At 34.3% G+C, this 22,507-nt stretch overlaps 1 protein-coding gene and 1 long non-coding RNA gene across 2 annotated transcripts in view; one reads left to right on the forward strand and one right to left on the reverse strand.

The window, feature by feature from the left end:
• LOC136034220 (uncharacterized) overlaps window positions 1–22,507 on the forward strand; it is a 69,179-nt gene that overhangs the window by 34,402 nt on the left and 12,270 nt on the right. The gene's annotated exons all lie outside the window — the stretch shown is intronic.
• Window positions 3,940–9,825, reverse strand: LOC136034154 (lactose-binding lectin l-2-like). The gene is made up of 2 exons (XM_065715338.1): window positions 9,757–9,825; window positions 3,940–5,496 (listed from the first exon to the last, which is right to left on the reverse strand). The coding sequence occupies exons 1-2, from the start codon at window positions 9,806–9,808 to the stop codon at window positions 4,820–4,822; spliced, it is 729 nt and encodes a 242-aa protein (XP_065571410.1). The 5' UTR covers window positions 9,809–9,825; the 3' UTR covers window positions 3,940–4,819.

Here is a 22,507-nt window from a genome sequence, read left to right on the forward strand (position 1 = left end):
GAATTAATCTGTTATCTTTACATTCTTTTTATGGTACACTAGCAACTCCATCATCTAGAATGTCTATTCAAAAGTCAGAGATGCAAGAAGCACTAGTTTTGACACAGACACAACCAGTTTTAACCAGAGTCAGAGGCATTCGAGAATTTATTGGCGCCATTTTGACACCATATTGCGATTTGACATGACTGCTAGGCAGTTTTCGATGATATGCCATAATGGATACCACGACAGCCAAACACCTGGACAGATAATGGATTTTTTATAACAGGTGGTCATGAAAAAACTTGGGCAATACCATTAAAATCTTTGTTTACGGGGAATTTCTGGGCACCCGACAAATCTTAGTTTCCGATAATTTTTTGGTTTGTTTCCAAGAATATCTTGGCCTGAAAGTATGAAAAAACATCTTAGGTTTTTGCAATTCTACTTTTACACCGCCCTTGCATCCACTGTTCTTACTAATAATGCTACTTAGGTAAGCAAAGCTGTCGACTTGATTGATCTTCTCATTATTCAGTCACACCTCTTCCCTTTCATCTATCACTAGTCTTAAGCACTTAGGCTTTTTGAAATTAACTTTTGACCTGATCTCTTGACTTGTACCCTGATCTCACAAAATAATATTACTACCATTTTCACGCAAGATACTTTAATCTTAGCACAATATAAGTCTAAGAGAATTTTACTTCTCAATTTATTTTCATGTTTCCCATTGTAAGTAAAGTAAATAGGTAAGACGGCACTTGACCCTTAAGGTCCGAACCGGTGGTGCTGATCTCCGGTTCATGGCCCTTCAGCCAGGAAGTTCAATGGGGGCTGGGGGCCAACCATCCTTTGCTATCACCCACCCTTCCTGCTCACCTTCCCCAGATATCTCAAGGTACCCATTTAGAGCTGGGTCGACTCTGGCTGAACTTACAAAGTCATACCACAAGCCCCCGTCTCAAACTAAATAACTGGTTCACAACTGGGATTGAACCCGTGTCCCTTGGACACAAAATTCCCGCCCCAGTGCGCCAACCACTCAGCCAGGATGGCTTGTTTCCCATGTTTCCCATTGCCTTTGTTGTTGCACTTAAGACAAAGTAATTCAATGCTATTACCAATATTGCTGCTACTACTAGTGAACTCTCAAGAGTTTTGGTTTATCAAAACTTAAAACAGAATGTATGCAATATCTTAGGAATTGAATTGGTTATTAAGTAGAATTTTTCTGAGGATGCTGATGGGGATTCAAAACTAAACCAGAAGGCACCATATGGATGCATGTTCTCACAAGGGCGCATAAAAAACCTCTCAGGATCGATATAGGGTATTGGGTTAGAACTTTTAGGGCTTCTACTATAAATACAAACACTATTACTACTACTGCAACAGCTACTACTACTACTACTACCACCACTACCAGTGCTACTACTACTTTTGGTGAACATGGTTTTGAAATTTATCTATGCAATCGTCCCCTGGCACTCTCTGGATGATCATCGACGACAGTAGTTGGTTTTATGTGTGATCAATATTAATTGTGCGCTGGAAGGATAAACACTTACATCATATTAGGGTATTAGGTATTGGGTATATAGGGTATTGGGTTAGAACTCTTAGGGCTTCTACTATAAGTAAAAACACTATTACTACTGCTACTACTACTACTACTACTACTGCTACTACCACTACTAGTGCTACTACGACTTCTGCTACTAATATCGAAAGAAATCAAGTGGACTTAAGGGCTTCAGGTTTTTAAAATGGCTTAAACGCAATATCTCTGGCTAATAATATGGTATTAAGATTAAAATTTGCTGAAAAGCAGATGGGGATTCAAAAGAAAGATCAAAAGGTGCTATGTGCGTCAAGTTGTCAAAACACTTTATTAATAATATTTCAGGATCAGCTTGATGTATGGAGTTAAAAATTTCAGGACAGCTACTACTACTTCTTCCGCTACTAGTACTACTGAAGCTATGAAGCTAAATCAAAATTAAAAGGGCTATCCGGGTTGTGCAAATGATGTCGATGCAATGTCTCACGATTATAGTTGGGTATTATGTTGAAACTTTCAGGGGAAGATTATGAGGATAAAAAACTAACTTAAGAGGCGATATGTGCATATAAGTTGTCAAAAGAACATATCCGCAATATTTTTTGGTACAGCTGAGAGTGTTAAGTTGAAACTCGCAGTGCTACAACTACTACTGGTATTAAACTAAAACATGAGAGTTGAAGTGCATTCAGGTTGTCATGTTGACACTTAAAGAGAAACTGAGAGGGCCGAAACATAAACTGAAATGTGCTATGCGAATCCCCATGATCAAAAAAGCCGCAATATAAGAACAGCTTAGGACAGTACATCAGAACTTTCAGGGCATGTTGTTAGGGATTTTGAATTAAATCGAAAGACACATTTACATCCAGGGTTATTAAAACCCCATACTTAGGATGCCCAAAAACTACCAAGGGTATCACATTGAAGCTTTGAGGACAACATTTGAAGATTCTATAGCATTAATGAATTCAAGACAGTTGAGACATTCAGGAATGGATATCAATTTACATTAGACTTTCATTCCATATTCATTTTTCTCAGTAAATTAGTAATTATTTTGATTTTTCTTTTGATGTTATGAAAAAAACAACCATAGCTCAGAATGAGAATTATTTTCAGTAGAGCCAGATACAAAGGCTGCCCACTACACAGGCTGGCAAATAATTACTGTCCTGCTTTTGGTAATTTCTGTTTGTTTTAACCGTTATTTACTTTAAGACCGAATTACTGAGCATAGGAAGAGGTGTATCAGCTATTATATTTTATACAACATATCATCTACTCTGTAAATACAATTGCACTGACTGCCAATTAATTGTACACTAGATACTATTTTTCGACTGAAGTTATTCTCTTCACTTGAACAGACCTAAACTAGATCAGCGTCATCGCTACGATAAGCACAAAACTATCTATCGATTAAGCAATAGGTATTAAAAAAACTAAATTACAGTTGCAAACATTGTTTCAAACGGGCCTTTTCGGATGAAAATCTATTTATTCAGATCAAAATTGATTCTTTGTAAAGGATTGGTCGCAGCGAAGAACAAGAGCTATAACGCCATTTAAGTGGAACGGTACAATTTTGATGAATTAGTAAGTAAAAAGCAAACATGATCGTACTAGACTCTCAAGGTCCAAACCAGCAGTGCTGATCTCTTTGTGGTCGTTCAGCCAGAAAGTGCAATGGGGGGGCTGGGGGCCAACCATCCTCTGCTTTCACACTTCCTTCCTGCTAACTTCCCTCAGCTTTTTCCATGCACCCATTTAGAGCGGGGTCAACTCAGGCTGAGCTTTGAGAGTCGTGCCACTGACCCCCATCCCAAGCCAAATAACTGGCCGTGCAAGGATTGAAACTCGTGTCACTCAGACAAAGGATTCTCAACCCAGAGAGAATTTTTCTCTCTGAGAGAATTTTTCTGAGAGAATTTTTCTGAATCTGTAATTCATCTTTATAGTTTATAGAGCTATAGTTTATAGTTTATAGTGTATAGTTTATAGAGCCATTAAAATGTAATTTTTCAAAATTGACACTTTATATTTAAATCATTTTTTCCAGAGCTGCTCCACAACAGGTGTAAATGGATGAAAATTTTGAGGGAATATTCAAAACCAACGTAAAAGTTCCTTTAGAACAATGCAATATAGTAGATAAAATTTCTTGGGTCATGAATAGGGTTTACCAATGCTATTCGATGAAACTAATTCGTCTAGACCTATATTTAAATCAAAGGTAGAACTTACAAAACTAGGGTACAATAGGATCAAAAGAAAACCGAACTAATAAAAAACCCTGCTACAACAGTTCTTTCTAATCTTGCTTTATATAATCCTTAAGCATGATCCGTAAGTTAGGTTACATGGTGCCTAAAATCCTAAAGACCCTTAACTTTAGAAAAAAACCTGTTTATTTGCATACATTAACAACATAAATAATTAAAGCCACCTAGCAGGACCTGCTAGTTCAGAAAGTAGAGCATTGGACTCTGGATTTTGGGGTCAAGGGCTTGAGTCAGGCTTAGTCCTTTTAGGGTGAAAGTTGTGTTTGTGATGGAAAAATCAATATTATGCTATTTCACAGATACGAATAGATAAATACAGATAGATAAATAATTCGGTAATAGGAAGGGGAGTCTTTTCTCTTCTTAAATGAGGGTATCCAAAGTACTGGTTGTGGTGTCTTTATCCTTTTTGTCTCACAGCTACGAGATCGAGATGAAACTCTCAGGCACAGCATTCCTTGGATAGGGGAAGAACAGGCACGGTGTCTTTGGTTTTTGAAAGAGGATGGAACCAAACTATCTTTCTTCTATGAATGATACTATTAAGCCTCAATATTTTTGTCAATTTCTTAACACTTATTGAATGAAAGCGAAAGCAAAAAACTTTATTATTATCCAATTAATGTTTCTTTTGGCTGAAAATAATATATCCTTTCAAACTTAAGGACACAAAAAGTATTTTAAAAAACGCTTGAAATCTACCCCTTTTTTAAACATTTTTCTACTAGTAAGTTGTTCTAAGGTAAACGTAGGCATTTTAATTCTTATTTGAGTGAGACATGATTATTTACACATCACTGTACGTTGGTACCTTGCATACAACAGTTAAACTGTCGCTAGTAGAAGAACTAGCCCTCCAAGATCTACTATATCCACTAGTGGAGTCAATGTAGCCAAAGGAGTAGCTATTATAGGAACTGCTGTACCAGTTTTTATAATTTACATATGTACCATCTACCCAATAAACTGAATTATACAAGCAGCCAATCTAAGCCTGGCCTGGTACAATTTCTCGGTTAAAGTTATTTTCTTCACTAGATTGGATCGAAACCATATCAGCACCTTCACTTTTAAAAACTGAAACACCCTCTCCCCAACACATACTCGATTTGACTGAGTAGCAATAGCAAGCACTATTTTGAAAGCACCTTTCCGTATAGTCCTTTGGACATGGGTCAGGTCGTATTGTTGTTGTTGGTGGAACTGTAGTTGCTGGTATAGAAAGTGGCATTTCAAATAATATTGGTCGCAGTTGAGTACAAGGACCATCACGCCATTTGAAGGGTACGGTGTAGCCCTCGTCTTCGTGTCCAACATAATGAACGCAGTCACTGGAATTAGCACCATTTGTGGGTGCATCATTGTTCCAGCTGGTAAAGTCCAAACTGCTTTCATCCACCCACATAAATGTATTATTAATTCTTCTCAGTCCTATCCAGGCCCCGTGTCGTAGGTCGTCTGGAAAAACATAAATGAACTTGTTCTTGTCTTCTGAATGGATTGAGGGAAGATATCCTCCGAAACCGTTACAAATCTGTTCAGCAATTTCGTAGCGAACGCAGCCGTCAACGTATTGAAAGCAGCTACAGTCATTTTCATTACTACAAACTAGGCTCCATCCATCTGCACAATAGGCCTCGTTTTTTGGCTCTGGATGCTTCAGGTCTAAAAAAAAGAACAAAGTTTCAAATTTACTACGAAGAAATACTTGATGATAATTATTTTCTGCTGACCACTGAACCTCCACGTTTATCATTGTTCTCCTTGCGCATAAAAACAGGGGCTCTATTGAGTCAGTGTCACCCTCACTTCCTCCCCAAAACAATGGACTTCTTACAATATTTTTCTTATATTTTAGAGTAATTTGCTTATGTCATTCATTGTTCGGGTTTTTCATCATTAATTTTTTTTTACATAATATCTGTTTATTGTTCTTTTTCACGAATGCTCCAATAAATACTTGTATTTGCTCCAAAACACCTGCTAGTACCACTCTAAAAGATCCAAAATACTTCCTCATGTATGCGTTCTAGCACCAGTTAGGCAAACTTACAACCTCTCACTGATAGATATGATGTGGCGCCAATGCCGATTTTCTACAACGTCTCCTATTACCCTCCATTTGATGACTTGTCTCTCTACTTGTACCTCGATTTGCATGGCAAACAGTCATAAGCGTAGTAAGTTCGAATTGAGTACAAGAGTAAACATCCCACACTGGTGACGGGTCCAACCGCTCCGTTTTTGTTATCATTGTGGCTTATAGTCCATCTATTTTCCAGCCTCTTTCCCCATTTCTTGTTTTTTAGGTTATACAGTTCTAGCATATAGACAAAAGTTAAATAATTTTTCTGGTTCTACCTATTTTCTCAATAATAGTTAGTATATAATCCTAAATAATACCAAATTAGCATTAAGAAAGAGCTGTGACACATTCAAGGGGGTAAATTCACAATTTATTTATTACTTCACTAGGTTGAACATGAACACATGACGTGTTATGTGCTTTAACACTAGTTTCAAATATGCAAAAATAAGATAAGATGTATTCTTCATGAAATACACACACAATAATGCACTTTACTGTTCACCCAAATGCTAATTGGTCTGTATATAAGGGAGGAGACAAATGAGTCACTAATTCTGAGAAAAATATTCAGACCGCCTGCAATCTCCATACCAAATACTGGTGCCGGTTCAAGTAGTGGTACTTTATTAGAAAATTTTTATGCCCCTATAGCTGATAATTCATCTATAGACAATAATACAGAATTTGACTCTTTAAAAAAAGAAAAGATTTGGAAAAAGTTGGATTCATATCTATGCTTACAAACAGTAACCGTTTATTGGGCAGTTTCTGCGCCCCCTAAAAGATAATCTATCAATGGATAATAATGGAGAATTTCACCCTTTAATCGATTAAATAAAAAACTAGTTTTTTAACTGAAAGCAAGGAGCAACATTAAAAACTTAAACCGAACAGAAATTACTCCGTATATAAAATGGGTTGTCCCCTCCTCAACGCCTCGCTCTTTACGCTAAGGTTTTTAACCGTTTCAAAAAGTAGAATGGTGGCAAAGAGTCAAACTTTAGCGTCAAGAGCGAGGGATTGAGGAGGTGACAACCCATTTCATATACGGAATAATTTCTGTTCGTTTTAAGTTTTTAATGTCGCTCCTTACTTTTACTTTCAGTTAAATAAACTAGTTTTTTTTTATTTAATTTCTGAACGTTTTTTAATTAATGCATGTTTGATTTTGGCTCTCTGCACATAAACTATTAAAATGAAATTTACATATTAATTCATTTTTTGGCTAAATGGCTTTCTCTTAGTTTTAATCAGACGATTTTGAGAAATAAGGGGTGGGGAAGGAGGCCTAGTTGCCCTCCAATTTTTCGCTTACTTAAAAAGGCAACTAGAACTTTTAATTTTTAACGAACGTTTTTATTAGTGGAAAATATACGTAACTTAAGAATTAACTTACGTAACAAACTTCTATATTCTTATGTTTTTATTATGTATATTAGGGGGTTTGTCCCGTCGTTAATACCTCGTTCTTTACACTAAATCTCAAGTTTTGTCCCAATTCTTTAAGAATGACCCCTGAATCAGAAAGGCCGTAGAATAAATAGTTGAAACTACTAAAAATACTTTAGCATTAAGAGCGAGGTATTTATTTCCTCCTAAATACCTCGCTCTTTATGCTAAAGTATTTTTGGAACCCCTCATATCCGTAATAATCTCTGTTCGTTTTAAGTTTTAATGTTGCTCCTTACTTTCAATTGAAAAAACTTTTTCATGTTTATTTTTTCATTGTTTTTTTTAAAGTAATGCTAGAAAATCCCGCACACTTTTCATTGAAATTTCTCTTCCCCCATGACATATTCCTCCAAGGAAAGATCTTCCCACATAGCCTCCTCCCCTCAACCTCACCCCCAAACCAAAAAAATCCCCCTAAAACGTCTATACACTCCCCAATAACCATTAGTTTATTAGTTTGTAGCTTGCAGCCCCCCCCAGGAGCTGTGGGGGAGTAAGTCAACCCAAAGACATAGTTATTAAGGTTTTCGACTATGTGGAACAAAGTGGCTCAAAATTTTGATAAGTTGACTTTGGGAAAAAAATGAGCGTGGGAAGAGGCCTAGGTGCCCTCCAATTTTTTTGTCTCTTAAAAAGGGCGTTAGAATGAGCCTTTCTTGCGACATTGTAGGACCACTTGGTCGATATGATGACCCATGAAAAAAAAAAAAACAAAAAAAAACAAACACGCCCCTGTGATCTGTCTTCTGGCAAAAAATACAAATTTCCCCATTTTTGTAGAAAGGAGCTTGAAATTTTTTTGGGTTCTCTGATACGCTGAACGACATGGTGTGATTTTCTTTAAGATTTTAGGACTTTTAGGGGGTTTTTCACCTATTATCCAAAATAAGGCAAATTTTCTGAGGCTCGTAACTTTTGATGACAAAGACTAAATTTGTTGAAACTTATATATTCGAAATCAGCATGAAAATTCGATTCTTTTGATCTATATTTTAGCATCGAATTCCGTTTTTTAAAGTTTCGTTCACTATTGAGCCGGGTCACTCCTTACCACAGTTCGTTACCACCAACTGTTTGACAAAGAATTGGAAAATTTTAATTCATATCGATGCTTAAAAACAGTGACCCTTTATGAGGCGATTTCTACACCCGTTCATATGCCAATTCTAGGTATAGACAACAATATAGAATTTCACTCTTTAATCGAAAAGAGCTGAGAAAATTTATACTCACATCGATGCCTAAAAACAGTGACTAGATTCATAATTTTTAAACATATCATTTGGTGAAGTAACATGGATGACGAAATATTAATTTGGAATTAAGGAGGAAAATAAACTAAAGGTTTTCTTATCATCTTAACACATACGAGAAAAATTTTTACAGTTTACTCTTGAAAATCTAAATAAAATACTGTTTCTAGATAAGGAGATCAACATAAAACAATATACATCTTAATATTAAATCAAATGACCTCACTTTCCAGTTATATATATATATATATATATATATATATATATATATATATATATATATATATATATATATATATATATATATATATATATATATATATATATATATATATATATATATATATATATATATATATATTTATATATATATATATATATATATATATATATATATATATATATATATATATATATATATATATATATATATATATATATATATATATATATATATATACATAGATGTTGAGTATAGCCCTCCCATCTATCCTGACCAAGGCTCTCTTAAAGTTTCAAATACTTTTCGCGTTGACTAAAATTAGAAAACCCTGAACACAAATGCATGAAAGTCGCTTGCCTTCACATTATTAATATTTGCTGGATTATAGAAATCCGGCAATACCCGGCGGGTTTATTGATAGTCTTCACCTTATTTTCAAATACTTTAATTTAAAAATTCGATTTTCGCTTTACACGAAGGGAAAATTTTCCATGAGGGAGTCGTTTGGAGGGGAGGATTATCCCCTTGATGCTGAGAGAAATATTTGGGGAGAATTCTCTGTTTGGAAAATGTCGGATTAATTTTTTTTTTTGGCAAATTGGAATTTTCTGTTGCGGAAATTCTTTAAATAGGAGAATGAATTTCCACGGGGTGGGGGGTATTTCTGAGGTGAATTTTCTGAAAGAAGATTCTTAAAATACTTTGAAATTGATCCAACCTTTAATAATACGCAGTCGAGGGGGGGTTCCATGACAGAGAAGTCTGGTGGAGGGGCTCTATATAATCCTTGATTATATCCCATACCTTAATGTGTCATCTATTGTAATAAATACTAATGGAATTACAACAAAGCAGTTTTAACACAGAAAAAACAGATGACGGAATAATATAATGGAATCTCAAAATACCTGCCAAGGATGAGCTGAGAAAAACAAGTAAGTAAAAAAACATTGAAATCATCTCGTAAGATTGATTTGACAACCATCAGAAGACACAGTTTTGTACTTTATTTTTATCTAAAACAAACACTGACATCATAGTAATTTATAGGGATGATTTCATGGATCCAACTACAGATCAAATCTATAATTCATCAGTTCTATCCAAATAACAAACAAACGGGAACATTTTCCAGGATTTACTAAAACTAAAAGTTTCTTTTTAATAGTCCCCAACATATTCAAGAATTACGCTACGTAACATCTGACAAATCCGGTTCCTCACTCTGAAATCAATTATGATTTGTCTACTTTAAGTGAGAAAAACTATGATGTAGTTATATTTTTATTAAACGTCTAATATATCGATGGGGCAAGGGATTAGATTAGGTTTTAATACAATACGTTCTGCAAGGCCTGGTTTCCATAATTCTTTGTCATAGTTTCCACAATTTTGTTTCTAAAGTATTATATTATAATCATATTTTGGTATGTTTCATTGTGAATAACCTAACTTCAATTCTAAGTATGTTCTGGATTGTTAATAGGTACCAATTAGAATTTTAGAAATGCTACAAGCTATGTAATTTACCTTTTGTTTAAATGCTACTAATGCTAAATCATTGCAACGCTAAGCCCTCTGAGGCCAACGTAACTAAGTACGCTATCCCACTCTATTCAAAGCCGCCTTCTTTACACCATCCCAGTAGGTTCCTAATGCCTTTTAATCTTTCCTAACTGAATCATCCCAGCCCAACCCTAACCTACACAGTTGGCTGGAAGGGACAATCTTTTTTAATGTTTCATCCTTCATTCGCAGAAAGTGCCATAGCCACCTCAACCTTTCTCTAATTTTAACCCTAGAAAATGGGATTGAACAGCACTTTTAATACAGCTTATTGTTTGAGATACTGTGCACGGTGCACGGAGTCAGTGATGCCAAAACAATCCGCCCAATCCGTAGACAATTTCAAATATGGAACATACATTTAAGTGTGTTCCTTTTACTTTCAATAAATTTTATCTTTGTTTTCAGCTGTTTATTTAAACAAAAAATATCCCTCGTCACTTTAGGACCCCATTATTAGTGAAAGGAGACCATCCCACTCAAATTTCTTGCAAGACTCTCGATAAAAGCCTTCCTTTTATTGAGTTTTCTACCCTTATTTCAATCCTTTTTTTCATCTCTAAGCTTCAATTCTAAGTTTTTGGACTTTGATGTTTCAGAAACTACTCTTTACAAATTTTCAGGTATATGCAATTACGCTCTTCAAAATTCAGCGAATTAAAATTTTAATCAATTTTTGACAACAAGTCTATTTTCGATAATAAAATTCTTTACATTTAGAAAGTTTAATTCTTTTTTATACATCTAGCCCTCTAAGATTTTAAGTTTTCAGATTTATGCATCTAAACTCTTTAAAGTTTCACCTATTCAGCTTATGTATCATTTATGGTATTCAAATAGTATTCTAGTTTTTTCTTAATTTCAATTTTCATTGATATTCATAAGTTGCTGAAAATATTCAGCAGTATTTTATACTTCCCCATTACGAAAATGGGAGTACCTGAATTAGTAAGTTGCATCCCTATTTTGAATCTTGAAGGGCACAGACCGAATGCCGAAGAATCTGCTTACCTGGTAGTTGGAATTATCTTCATCGAGACTATATCGTATATTTTTAAATACGAAGTGCGGCGGATGTAGACTCCAAAAAGGAATAAAAGTAAAAATACCACCCATACTCAATATTGTCTTCCCCAGTTCAAAATTTCTCACTACCATCAATTCTATCTTCGCATCCATTTCCAACACGGCGGCAAATGTCAGTATACTTATAAAGTTCTTTTCTAAACATCAAGCAATAAAATAAAAATTCTCTGCAAATTATTCTTCAATGTTTTGAGGGGATTTTTCTACTTTTTCAATCTTCCAAAAGAAAATAAACCGAAATAATATTTTTAGACAAAATGCACCAAACAAAGTAATTTTTCAATACTTAGTAGGTGGGGGGAGGCAAAAAGCTAAGAAGAGGAGGAATTCCCTCATTTAATATCACTGCGCAGTAGTCAAATTGTCGGGCCACAATGCCATGTATAATTGATCTTAGATTGACTAACCTTGAACACATCAAAAGTTGACCTGATTACGGTGAACAAAAGGTAAGCAAATTAAGCAAAATACTTAATTAGTTTAATTCTAATTTAAAATTTAGCTGGATAGTAGCATCATTATGTAGAGAAAGGGATGACACACACCCCTTCACCCCCCTAGATGTCGAAGAATAAACTTTTGGGGGGTGTTCAATCGAAAAATACATTTTTTTTTAATTTTCATAGAAAAAATTAAATGAATACTTTAATTATGTCCCACCCTTCCTCTAGATTTAGAAATTTAAACTATATCATCTCTAAATATTCATAAATTACCGCCACTGGAGCTAAAATTAGATTCATACCATGGTCAAACATATGCATCTTCGATTAATAGGTTAACAAAGTATGCAGTGGAGAGAGGCATGTTTTGGCTGGTGCACTTCCTCCGAAAATCTCAAATTCTTCTGATTCAATCTAAAATTTCTGGCATTTGTCATATAGTGGTAATAATTAATTTCGTTTTTGAGATTGCTTCCCCTACCCCTCAATTCCTTCCCAAGACTACCCGCAAATGAGCCTGAACTGGAGCCTAAGAACACATAGACCTAATTTTAGGCAAATGGTTTAAAATCAACAATGATGAATGCAGCGACATACAGATTGTGTTCATGCTTAATTATTTTAACTTTCTCAAAGGTTTCTATCTTTCCTTCTTTCGTTGCTGAGGAATTGTATTTTCTCGCAAAGTCACGCATCTTTTTTACGAATAAAGGAGTTGAACCTGTTTTTATTTTAGCCTTCTTTACTTTTGATATTTTTCAAACTCTGATATTCGTTTTTACCGTTTAATACCGTTAACTGGTTCTAGGGGGAGGGGCTCTTTGGCCTCTTCTCTTGCTTGTGCTAATTTTGTCTCATAGTTTCTACATTTCTCATTCATATTTTTTTCAATAGGTTTTCTGTGGGAATAGTCATTTTTTACTACCTGACTCGCATTTAAAAATAAAGCGTCCTCGAAAGGCTGTTATATATTCCCAGTCTAACATCATATTTGAAACACGCTTGATGTATTTGCAATTGTAAAAATAAATAAGCTGGAAATTTCCTAGAGGGTTCCAGGAGACATGTATAAAAGATTGGTCAGCGTTTAATCCCATGGAAAATACCGCTACGCGGAAAACACCCCCATTTACAAACTTCTACTTCCTGATGATATGGATCTATTTAAAACTGAACGTCTCTATATGAGGCCCATATTAAAAAAAATAAATTGTAAATTGTTTTTCTAGGATATCAGACAAATTCAGCATCGGCTTTTAGTTTTCACTCGTTTATTCAAATCTATTATCCAAGTTCTAGAGGTTATTTAAGGCCACCAACATTATTCTAAATAGTTTGACCACACAAACTAAAAATATTTATAATGGACGAGACAGGGCAATTCTTTTTAGTTTTGATGGGCCTTAATTAGACTAAAACAATATTACCTTAAAGATTCTTCAGATGGGAAATCTTCTAATCAAGGATTTTAATTTTGAGGTAAAGTAATGGGCTCGTCGAAATGTGAAAATTTTAAAACCTGACGTTTAAAAAGCCGAAATATGGAAACGAGGAAACATATAAATTTGGAATCTTAAGGTGCGGGAAAAGAATAATAGGCCTGCATTGTCGAAATACTAGGTATCGTTGGTATGGGTGTGAAAAACAAATTTCGAATTTGTTTTAGACCATTCCATGCTTCTAATGTACTCTGCAATTATGGGCCCTTGGACCTAGCAGAAGGAATACTACTCCACTAACCCCTCAGCCAATTTCTCGAAATGGTTACGGCAAAACTTTTAAGATAGCTATTTTGTTAAAAATAGTTCAAAATCAAAGTAACAAAAGCTCTGGGTTCGACACAACCCCCAGAGCCCGGGGGTAGGATTTGTAAGTTATATCATGGTGGTATATAAGGTTTTGTGGAAGAGTTTTTAAAACAGTTGAAAAATCATATAAGCCTGATACCCACATCCCACCCAACTAAAAGTTTATTAAAGCTATTTGATTCCAAAGCTCAAGGGATCTGCCTCCTGGCCTTCCATGGTCTAACTCCCTTTCCATAAAAGAAAAACAATCTGTTGTATGTTATGCATGCCAAAACTTACTAGACATGACCCATGGCCTAACACGGCCTCACTGCCCCTCCCCCCAAGGAAAAACAACTTATTAACGATGCTTAATCCCAAAACTTTTGGGAGCTGACCACTGGCCCTTGAACGACCGCCCGTCTCAAGATAGAAAAAACTAAATGAATTAACGATATTTTGTTCCAAAAATTATGAAAGGTGACCCCTGGCCTTCCAAGTCCTGACCTCCAACCAATGAAAACTATCATAGATAATTTATTCTCAAACTAACGTAAGCTAAGCCCCGGCCCTCCTTGGCATGAGCCTCCACCCCCCCAAAAACTCATTAATTATGTTTTTCCCAAAACTTAGGGGAGCCGATCCCTGGCCCACCATGGCCAGGTGCCTCACTCCAAAAAAATATTGACGATATTTCATTTCAAAGCTTATGAGAGCTGTCTCTCGCACTCCATGGCTCGACCTCCCCCAAAAAAGGTTATAAGCGACGTCTTATTAAAAAACTTGGGAGAATTAGCCGCTGGCCCTCCTTCCCCTAAAAAAGAAATATTAAAGATATTTTATAAAAAAAACTGAAGCGAGCTGACACCTGGCCATCCATGGCGTGACCAGCCTCCCATCAAAAACCCTAACAATATTTGGTTCCTAAGCCTACGGGAGCGTACTCATGGCCCTCCTTGGCCTAATCCCTCCCCCAAAAAATTATTATCGATATTTTATTCCAAAACTTGTTGTAGCTGATTCGTGGCCTACCATGGACAGACCCCCCTTCAAGGAAAATGTATAAAAATCCATTATTCCAAAAATAATGGGATCCAACCCCTGGCCCTCCATGCCCCCTCCTCCAAAAAATTTTTAACAACATTTTATTCCCAAACTCATGGGTAATCATACTGAATTCGATAGATATGGATACTGAAAAGAAATTCCCAAAGGTTTTTATATGACAAAAGGAGATATCAAGAGGGCAAAAATTTGTTTTTTCTTTGTCTCCATTTCTCCTTTCAATATGGGGAATATCCTCTACTGGTGATTGATAAGATAACACTGGAAGGGTTTGGACAATACCAGCAAAAAGCTGTTAAGGCTATTGATTTTAGTTTCACGATGTTCATCCTATTCATTGGATGTTCATTGATTTTAATTTCAGGTTGTTTCAGGCTGGTTATTTTGAATTTTTGTGCGTTTTGGGTTTATCGATATTGTTTTTTGGTAGTTTTACGCTTGGTACATTATTTGATTCTATTTTCGCTCATTTTTGGCTTAATGGAGTTCTTTAATTTTCTTTGAAAAACTTATTTTGAGGAAAATGTCTTTTTAATTTAATTTCTGTTCGTTCTATATTAATTTAGTCTTTTTCAGAAAAAAGGAAAAAAACTTTTTAAATCTTTTCGACTTTTTTTTCAATTATAAATTATAAAAATTAAAATTTGACTTCCTATTTGTATGCTGGAGAAACTTTTTCGACAGTTCTTAACAACATACAACCTTTTAAAAATCTGGACAAAAATAGTAGTATTTAATTTAGCTTTATGCCTCCTCTAGTTGATACGAAAAATAAAACTTGATACAATTCGCAAAACATTCAGTCTATTAGCTTCAGTCTATTAGTGTCATTAGCTACAGCAACCGTAGAAGTAGTATTAAAAGTATACACATAGTACTTTCTGGCTAGTTCAAAATTCGTCACAACTTACCCTGAAGGGTCTACATTAATTATATAAGCAGTTATTTTGATATTCTTTTGTCCCCCTTTCGACAATCTACATTTGAAGAGTTCGTTATGATATAGTTCAAGATCCACCTAAATATTCTTTGAAAGCTTCACCTTATTGGTCCTAGATTGTGGAGCAGGAATAGTTGTAGAATCAGTAATAGCATATTATGTAAATAGCATATTATATATGCCCTTTTGACAACCTGCACACGTGTGGAGTGTTTTCATACGTACAACAGAAGTTTTTCAGAAATATTCTCTGAAAGTTTCACCTTCATACCCTTAGGCATAGTTGTAATAGTAGTCAAAGTAGTAATACTACTACTCAACCTGCAAGCACACAGTTTTTTTGTTTAATTAAAACTCTCCCTAATTGTTTCTTAAAGTAACACCTGAATATAATAAGCGTCATTGCTTACAGTAATCGTACTATAAGTATTAAAAGTATATACTTAGCGCCTTTTGGCTGGTTCAAAATACACCACAACTTGCCCTGAAAAACTTGCCCAACTTAATAATATAAGCCATTCTTGAAATATTGCTCTGTCAATCTTTTGACAATCCACATGGTCGTTGTTTGTTTTCATGTAGCCCAACATCCACCTAACAAAATTTCAGTGACAAAACAATTTCAGGTGTATTTTTCAGCTGTCATAGATCAAAATTAGTTTCAATCGTTTTGAATTTTTCGACAATGTTAGTTTTCTTTCAATATTTTTTCTTAAAGTCTGTGCTGTTTTTCTTTACAATTATAAAAATCTAAAAGGGATCAAAGAAGAAGTTCAGTCTTATTTCCTTATTAAACTCAAATTGCTGCATCTTGGTTTAGTCATATTTTCACCATAATAAAAATGTTTTTAACAAATTTTATGATGGGCTAAAACTCAATATTTTTTATTGATCTAATATCAAAACCTAGACAACGGGAGTTGAATAGCATAAATAAAACTAAGAAGAACACAGAAAATTACCCCGAGGAATGCCAATTTAGACTTGAAAAATGCCAAAAGTAATAATATTAACAAAAAAAAAAAAAATGAATTGTTGAACCTGTACGAGGTGAAAAAGATAATATCTTTATTATGAAATCTATTTCAAATGAGAGATTCGCTGAATTGAATTCATCCACTATCTACAAAAGGTCATTGAACTATTTTATTATTGTAAAAGGTATCACTTAAACTTTAAAGAAAATCTTATAAATAGTTCTCTAAAAATTAATTTAACTCGAAAGTAGCAAGTGCCTATGAAATTTTCCCTTTTTGAATTAAAAGTGCTTTAAGTATAGGGATTACTTACAATATTTTGAAAGCTTCTAGGAACCATTTAACTAAAGTATTTGAAAAATAAGTAAATTAGGAGAATTATGTCAAGGAAATTTCCAAACAAAACACGAAGATAATTATGAAAGAAAGACTATGTTTTCTTTATTTTCTGTGTAGTTTTTTTTTTTTTTTTTGCAAAGTCACTTAAACAGTAGTGTCATTGATCCCAAAAATCAAGTTGCCAACAATTAATGGCTAATTAGAGAAAAAGCAAGGACAGATAGTCTGAGAATAGTTTCTCTTTCGGAGCTGTGACTCCCAATTCAGTTTATTGAGCAGAGATAAACAAAGCTTTGGCATTGAAGTCGGTCTTAATTTTTAGTCATGATTTATCCAATAATACCCAAGTCAGTGTTTCTCAAACTTAATTAGACTATATCTTCCTTTTAACCCACAAAACACATTAGGTACCCCTTCTCAGTTACCCGTACTAAGTAAAATATAGCGAAAATATAAATAAAATTGCCAGTCCTAGCGTTAAAGGGTTGTTTTAGCTTTCGTTAGTCGGCCGCGTACTCCCTAAAAATTTGTGCGTACCCCCAAAGGGTACGCTTACCATAGTTTATAAACCACTGCCCCAAGTCATTATTTTGAAAAATATTTTTTTTTTTTAATTTTACAAAACCAAAAACATTAAGTGAAGTACCTAAGCATCGTAACTTACGAATTTAGCCTTCTTAGAAGCTTGCTTCCGTACTAGTGCTGGCGAAAAGCGTCAAAAAACACCAGAATACTTCCGTATTTGGGGAAAGCACTAAAATTGGCTGATATGTACGTTCGAGTATGCTCTTTAATATGGCTCGATCACTCAAGCGAAATTTTTCAACGGAACGCCGCTAGGTGGCTGGAAATCCAAGATGGTGGGCAAAAATACGAATTTGTGAAAATGAGAAGACATGGCCGTTCAAACAGGCTAGTATGGGGTAATCATCACATCATTTTTTTTTTCAATTTTTTTTTTTACTTCATTTTTTTTTCAAGAAGTCATTGCTTCTTTTTTTTTCAAAACCTTAATTTTCGACCGCCATCTTGAGTCTGAAGCATCTAGCAACACTACGGTAAAGCTTATGTTAGTTCTACATTCATATTCGGAACTTCTGCCATCGTTTACCCCATATTGGCCTATTTGAGTGGTTATATCTTTTCATTTTGACAAACTCATATTGTCGACCACCATCTTGGATTTGAGGAGCCTAGAGGCACCACAGTAGAACTTTGGTTATTTTTAAGCTCATATTTGGAACCTGTGCCATTGATTACCCCATACTAGCCTATTTGAACGGCCATATCTTCTCATTTTGACAAACTCGTACTTTCGTCCGCCATTTTGGATTTCGAAAAATTTTGCTTGAGTAATCGAGCCATATTAAAGAGCATATTCGAACGTACATATCGGCCAATTTTGGTGCTTTCCTCAAACACGGAAGTATTCTGGTGATTTTCACCCACACTATGCTTTCAAAATTCCATCATTGACTCCTTGATTTCAACTACTCATAATTTTGCCTCATAACATATTTATTATAAACAAACAGTTTCCCATGGTACCAAAATTAACTTTCTTTAAATCAAATCAAACCTGTGAGAAGCGAAAGGTAGAATAAATAATCCTGAAAATGTTTTCTCCTCCTTTTCTTGCGCTTGCTGAACTAGACACCAATACCTATACACTAGGAACAGTCTCACAGAGCTAGCAGGTTTTAGTAGCCCAACTTCTTTCCTAGAAGATCAAAGTTATCTAAAAACAGAGAATATAGTAATGCTGACAAGATACTCAGACGATTTTCAGGACAAAATATTTTGTAGCCTATAGTCCTGTGTAAATTTTTGGCAACTTCCATTTTCACTTTTAGAAAATCTCCGGAACATCATTTATAACCAAGGGGACTATTTTACATTAATTGAACAAGGGAACCCAATTTTCCGATTGTTTTTTCTTAAGAAGAAAAATAAACTAATTGTTGGTTTTAGTTTTAATTCTGATTTCTTGTAAATATAATATCATACTTATTTATACATTTTGCTGACGACAGCTCCTACGTCTAGAGCTAATATATTATTTAGTTTTGTCTAGATTACTACTACTACTACTACTAATAACTCACTGCAGCAACAAGCCGCCTTAGGCTTGGTTTTATTTTCTTTTGTTGTTTGGGATAAAATTGAGCTTTTTTTGAATAGCAGTTACAGGTGATTTTAATTATAGTTACGTAATGGTTTCTTAGAGTTTTTTTTTAAATCACTGTCTCTCTTTTTGGTTTAAATGCATTTTGAATTATTAACTACAAAAATTGAATGATAATAGCATAGATTTTTATTTTTATCTTTAATTTTTGGAACTACCATTCTTAAAAATTTGGAAGAGATAATATATACATAAATGTAAATAATGATTGCAAAACATTAGTAGTGTTGTGATTAAAAATAAGAATCCCAGTTGTCTGTGATGTTCACTTTTTATCTTTTAGACCTCAAAGCTCAATACCAAATATTTAAATTTTGTTGCAAAGCAAACATGAGAGTAAGCTGAAATATGACAACACTTTTTTTTCATCAACACTTTATTAGAAAAAAACAGCTCATGTATTTTTCTTCTTTAATCAAACAAAAACCAATCAAAAATGCACAAAGAAAAAAGTGGAGAGTGAAATCTAGACCAAAAACTTGGAACAAAGGAAAATATTGTGAATAAATAAACGAAACCTAAAATTAACAAAGAATATAATGAACAATTTAATCAAATTTAAAACGACTAGAAATTAACATTATATCGAACACTCTAAGAGCTATATTGTTATTTGTGCTGTACTGAAAAATATTTTCATCTTCAACAGACGGTTTTAAAAAGTTATTATTAGTTACAGTTAGATTTTTATTTAGTTTTTAATGCTAAGCATCAAAGTAGTGATCTTGCTTGTGGTTATTTTTTAGTTAAGCTCGTTTCTTCGATTCGGTAGCTTGGTATTAGTATTTGTTCATAATAATCGGCTTTTCGATCTTTTTCCTGATTAATCGGCTTTTCAAAATTTTCCCGAACCGAAGCAGATTTTCACGAAAGGCTTTATCCAGACTTTATTCTGCATATTGCGATCATTCTATATTGTTTCTTTCCGGTTTGCGCCCGTTTTTTTATTACTCAAGATTCACAAGGTATAAAAGCTCTGTATTTTCGTTATTGCAAATATTTATTGTATCTGCCGCGTTCTTATAGAAATCAGAAGATTATTAGAAAATTTTGTGCCACTGATATCATTTTTGTTTATAAGAAACTCTATGCTAGATTAGGTGCTGAGGCCTGTCAACGCTTGGGTCCTTACCACTCTTTGATTAGACTGTGTTGATTGTATTGTTTGTGTTATTATGTTTTCTTTCCTTTCCTTAACGTTTATGTTTCTCTTTCCTTAACGTTTTTACTCCGCTTAAATTGTCAAAACAAGTGGGTAACAAATAAAGTAATTATTATTAATTAATTAATATTATTTAAATTAATTATTAATTATTACTGCAACAACCAAAATAAAATCACAATAACAGTACTCTCAAAGGCTAAGGCTGACAAATAAGAAAAACTACAAATGAGACTTGGAGCATCGCCTCCTCAATGAGTTTTATAAATCCTAATATCTTTTGCATTAGGATCGAATAAATTTGACAGATTGAATAGATTGGGATGGAAAAGGAGCGCGAGTAGCTGTGTTTGCCTCAGGTGTTTGCTGCCACGGTGAGATGTTAGTAGTAGTGGTAGTAGTTGTTTTGTACTCCACTGGAAATAATATTTCAAAAATCCTGTTTATTCTTGACACATCATTAACAAAGAAAAAGAACAGATAAGAACATTTTTATTAAAACCAAAAAATGCATGCAGACAGAAATCAACAGATGGAAAATCACAATACTCATCAAGGATGCAGGAAAGGAATGAAATATTAATAATACTTCAAAAAGACTATCAATTCCATTAATTTTCAAGAACACTTTCTTGTGAAATTCTTAACTTTCTATCCTATTTGTTTCAAAAGACAAGAAAATTGTTTCTTAATTCAAACTTTTGAAACAGACATTGGTAATCTTGAATCACTCAGCTTAATTTGTTGGTGACATTTAATGGAAATGATTTAACATGAATAATTTACAGCTGAAATTTTACATATCTGAAATAAATATATTTGAAAGTATGAATGTATTTACAGAAATTTATTAAATACCCAAAATCTAAAAATTAAACTAGATGAGGCTCTTTATCCCAAAATGTTTCTTTGTGAATTAGGTTCTGCCTAATCAAAATAGAAACGCTAATAAATAGCAACAAAATAAATAGCAAAAAAAAAACGCTGGGAAACTGAGGATTTAGGGATTAGAAAGGCACTGAAAGTAACAGGAAGTTTTAGAGGCACTGCGGAAAGCGAGGGATAGCATAGGAAGTAGGGAAAATACTAGATTTTATATGCATTATAAGTTGATTCGGAATAAGTATAAGAAAATGTTGAAGATTAAGAAAAAAGAGCATGAAATTAGGACAGGAGAGCAACTGAAAAAAGATTATAGAGAAGGAGATATTAGGACCTTTTGGCGTAAAGTTAAGAAATCTACAGGAGGAATGAAGGTTTGTGATGGTATACCAGCAGTAGATTCTTGGCCAACATATTTAGAGGAGAGAGAAAACAAAGTGATTAGGGACCAAGCAGGAACTAGTCTAAATGTAGATCTGGTATCTGCTTTACGTGATGTAGTTGATAGGCCAATGCAAGATTGTGATTATGATTTGGTTGCTCCCATCCAAGTAAGTGAAGTTTGGGAGACAATGAAAGGAATGAGAGGCGGGTCTGCTCCAGGTAAAGATGCAACACCAGCCGCACTTTGGAAGTAGGGACGGGTGTGGCAGCTGCCTGTTATAGCGGGGATGTTTTCAGGTGTATTGAACAGTTCAGAATGGCCCTTGTCTTGGGCTATCTCTGTTCCAGTGCCGTTATTTATAAAGGGGGATAGATTAGACCATGGGAATTATAGAGGTATAAGTCTAAGTAATTTGTTTAGTAAGGTTTTTGCTAAGATATTATGTTGTAGGATAGATAATTGGATAGACCAAAATAGAATTTTATCAGATTCCCAAGCAGGGTTCAGAAAAGGCTATAGTCCTATAGATCTGATTTTTATTTTATTAGAAGTGATTAGGAAACAGGTTAGGGGATAAGAGGACACGGTATTTGTTGCATTTTTAGATTTAAAAGGGGTTTTTGATGGAGTAGATAGAAGTTTAATGATACAGTCGTTGTTAGCACTGGGAATACCAAGCGCATTTGTTAAGATTATAGGATCTATGTATAATATAGTTAAGATTGTAGTACGAGTAGGCAAGGATTTCTCTAGGGTTACTAGGAGTAGACTTGACGTTAAGTAGGGATGTACAATTTCCCCAAGGCTATTTTCATTGTATGTTAATGATTTTGAAGAATATT

Source organism: Artemia franciscana, chromosome 12 (genome assembly GCF_032884065.1).
Source record: "Artemia franciscana chromosome 12, ASM3288406v1, whole genome shotgun sequence".
Taxonomy (NCBI): domain Eukaryota; kingdom Metazoa; phylum Arthropoda; class Branchiopoda; order Anostraca; family Artemiidae; genus Artemia; species Artemia franciscana.

Coding starts and splice junctions, on each gene's coding strand:
- LOC136034154 (XM_065715338.1), bottom strand. CDS start 9,808: ATGATTTCAATGTTTTTTTACTTACTTGTTTTTCTCAGCTCATCCTTG. Junction 5,497..9,756: donor TCTCAGCTCATCCTTGGCAG/GTATTTTGAGAT, acceptor TCTTTTTTTTAG/ACCTGAAGCATCCAGAGCCA.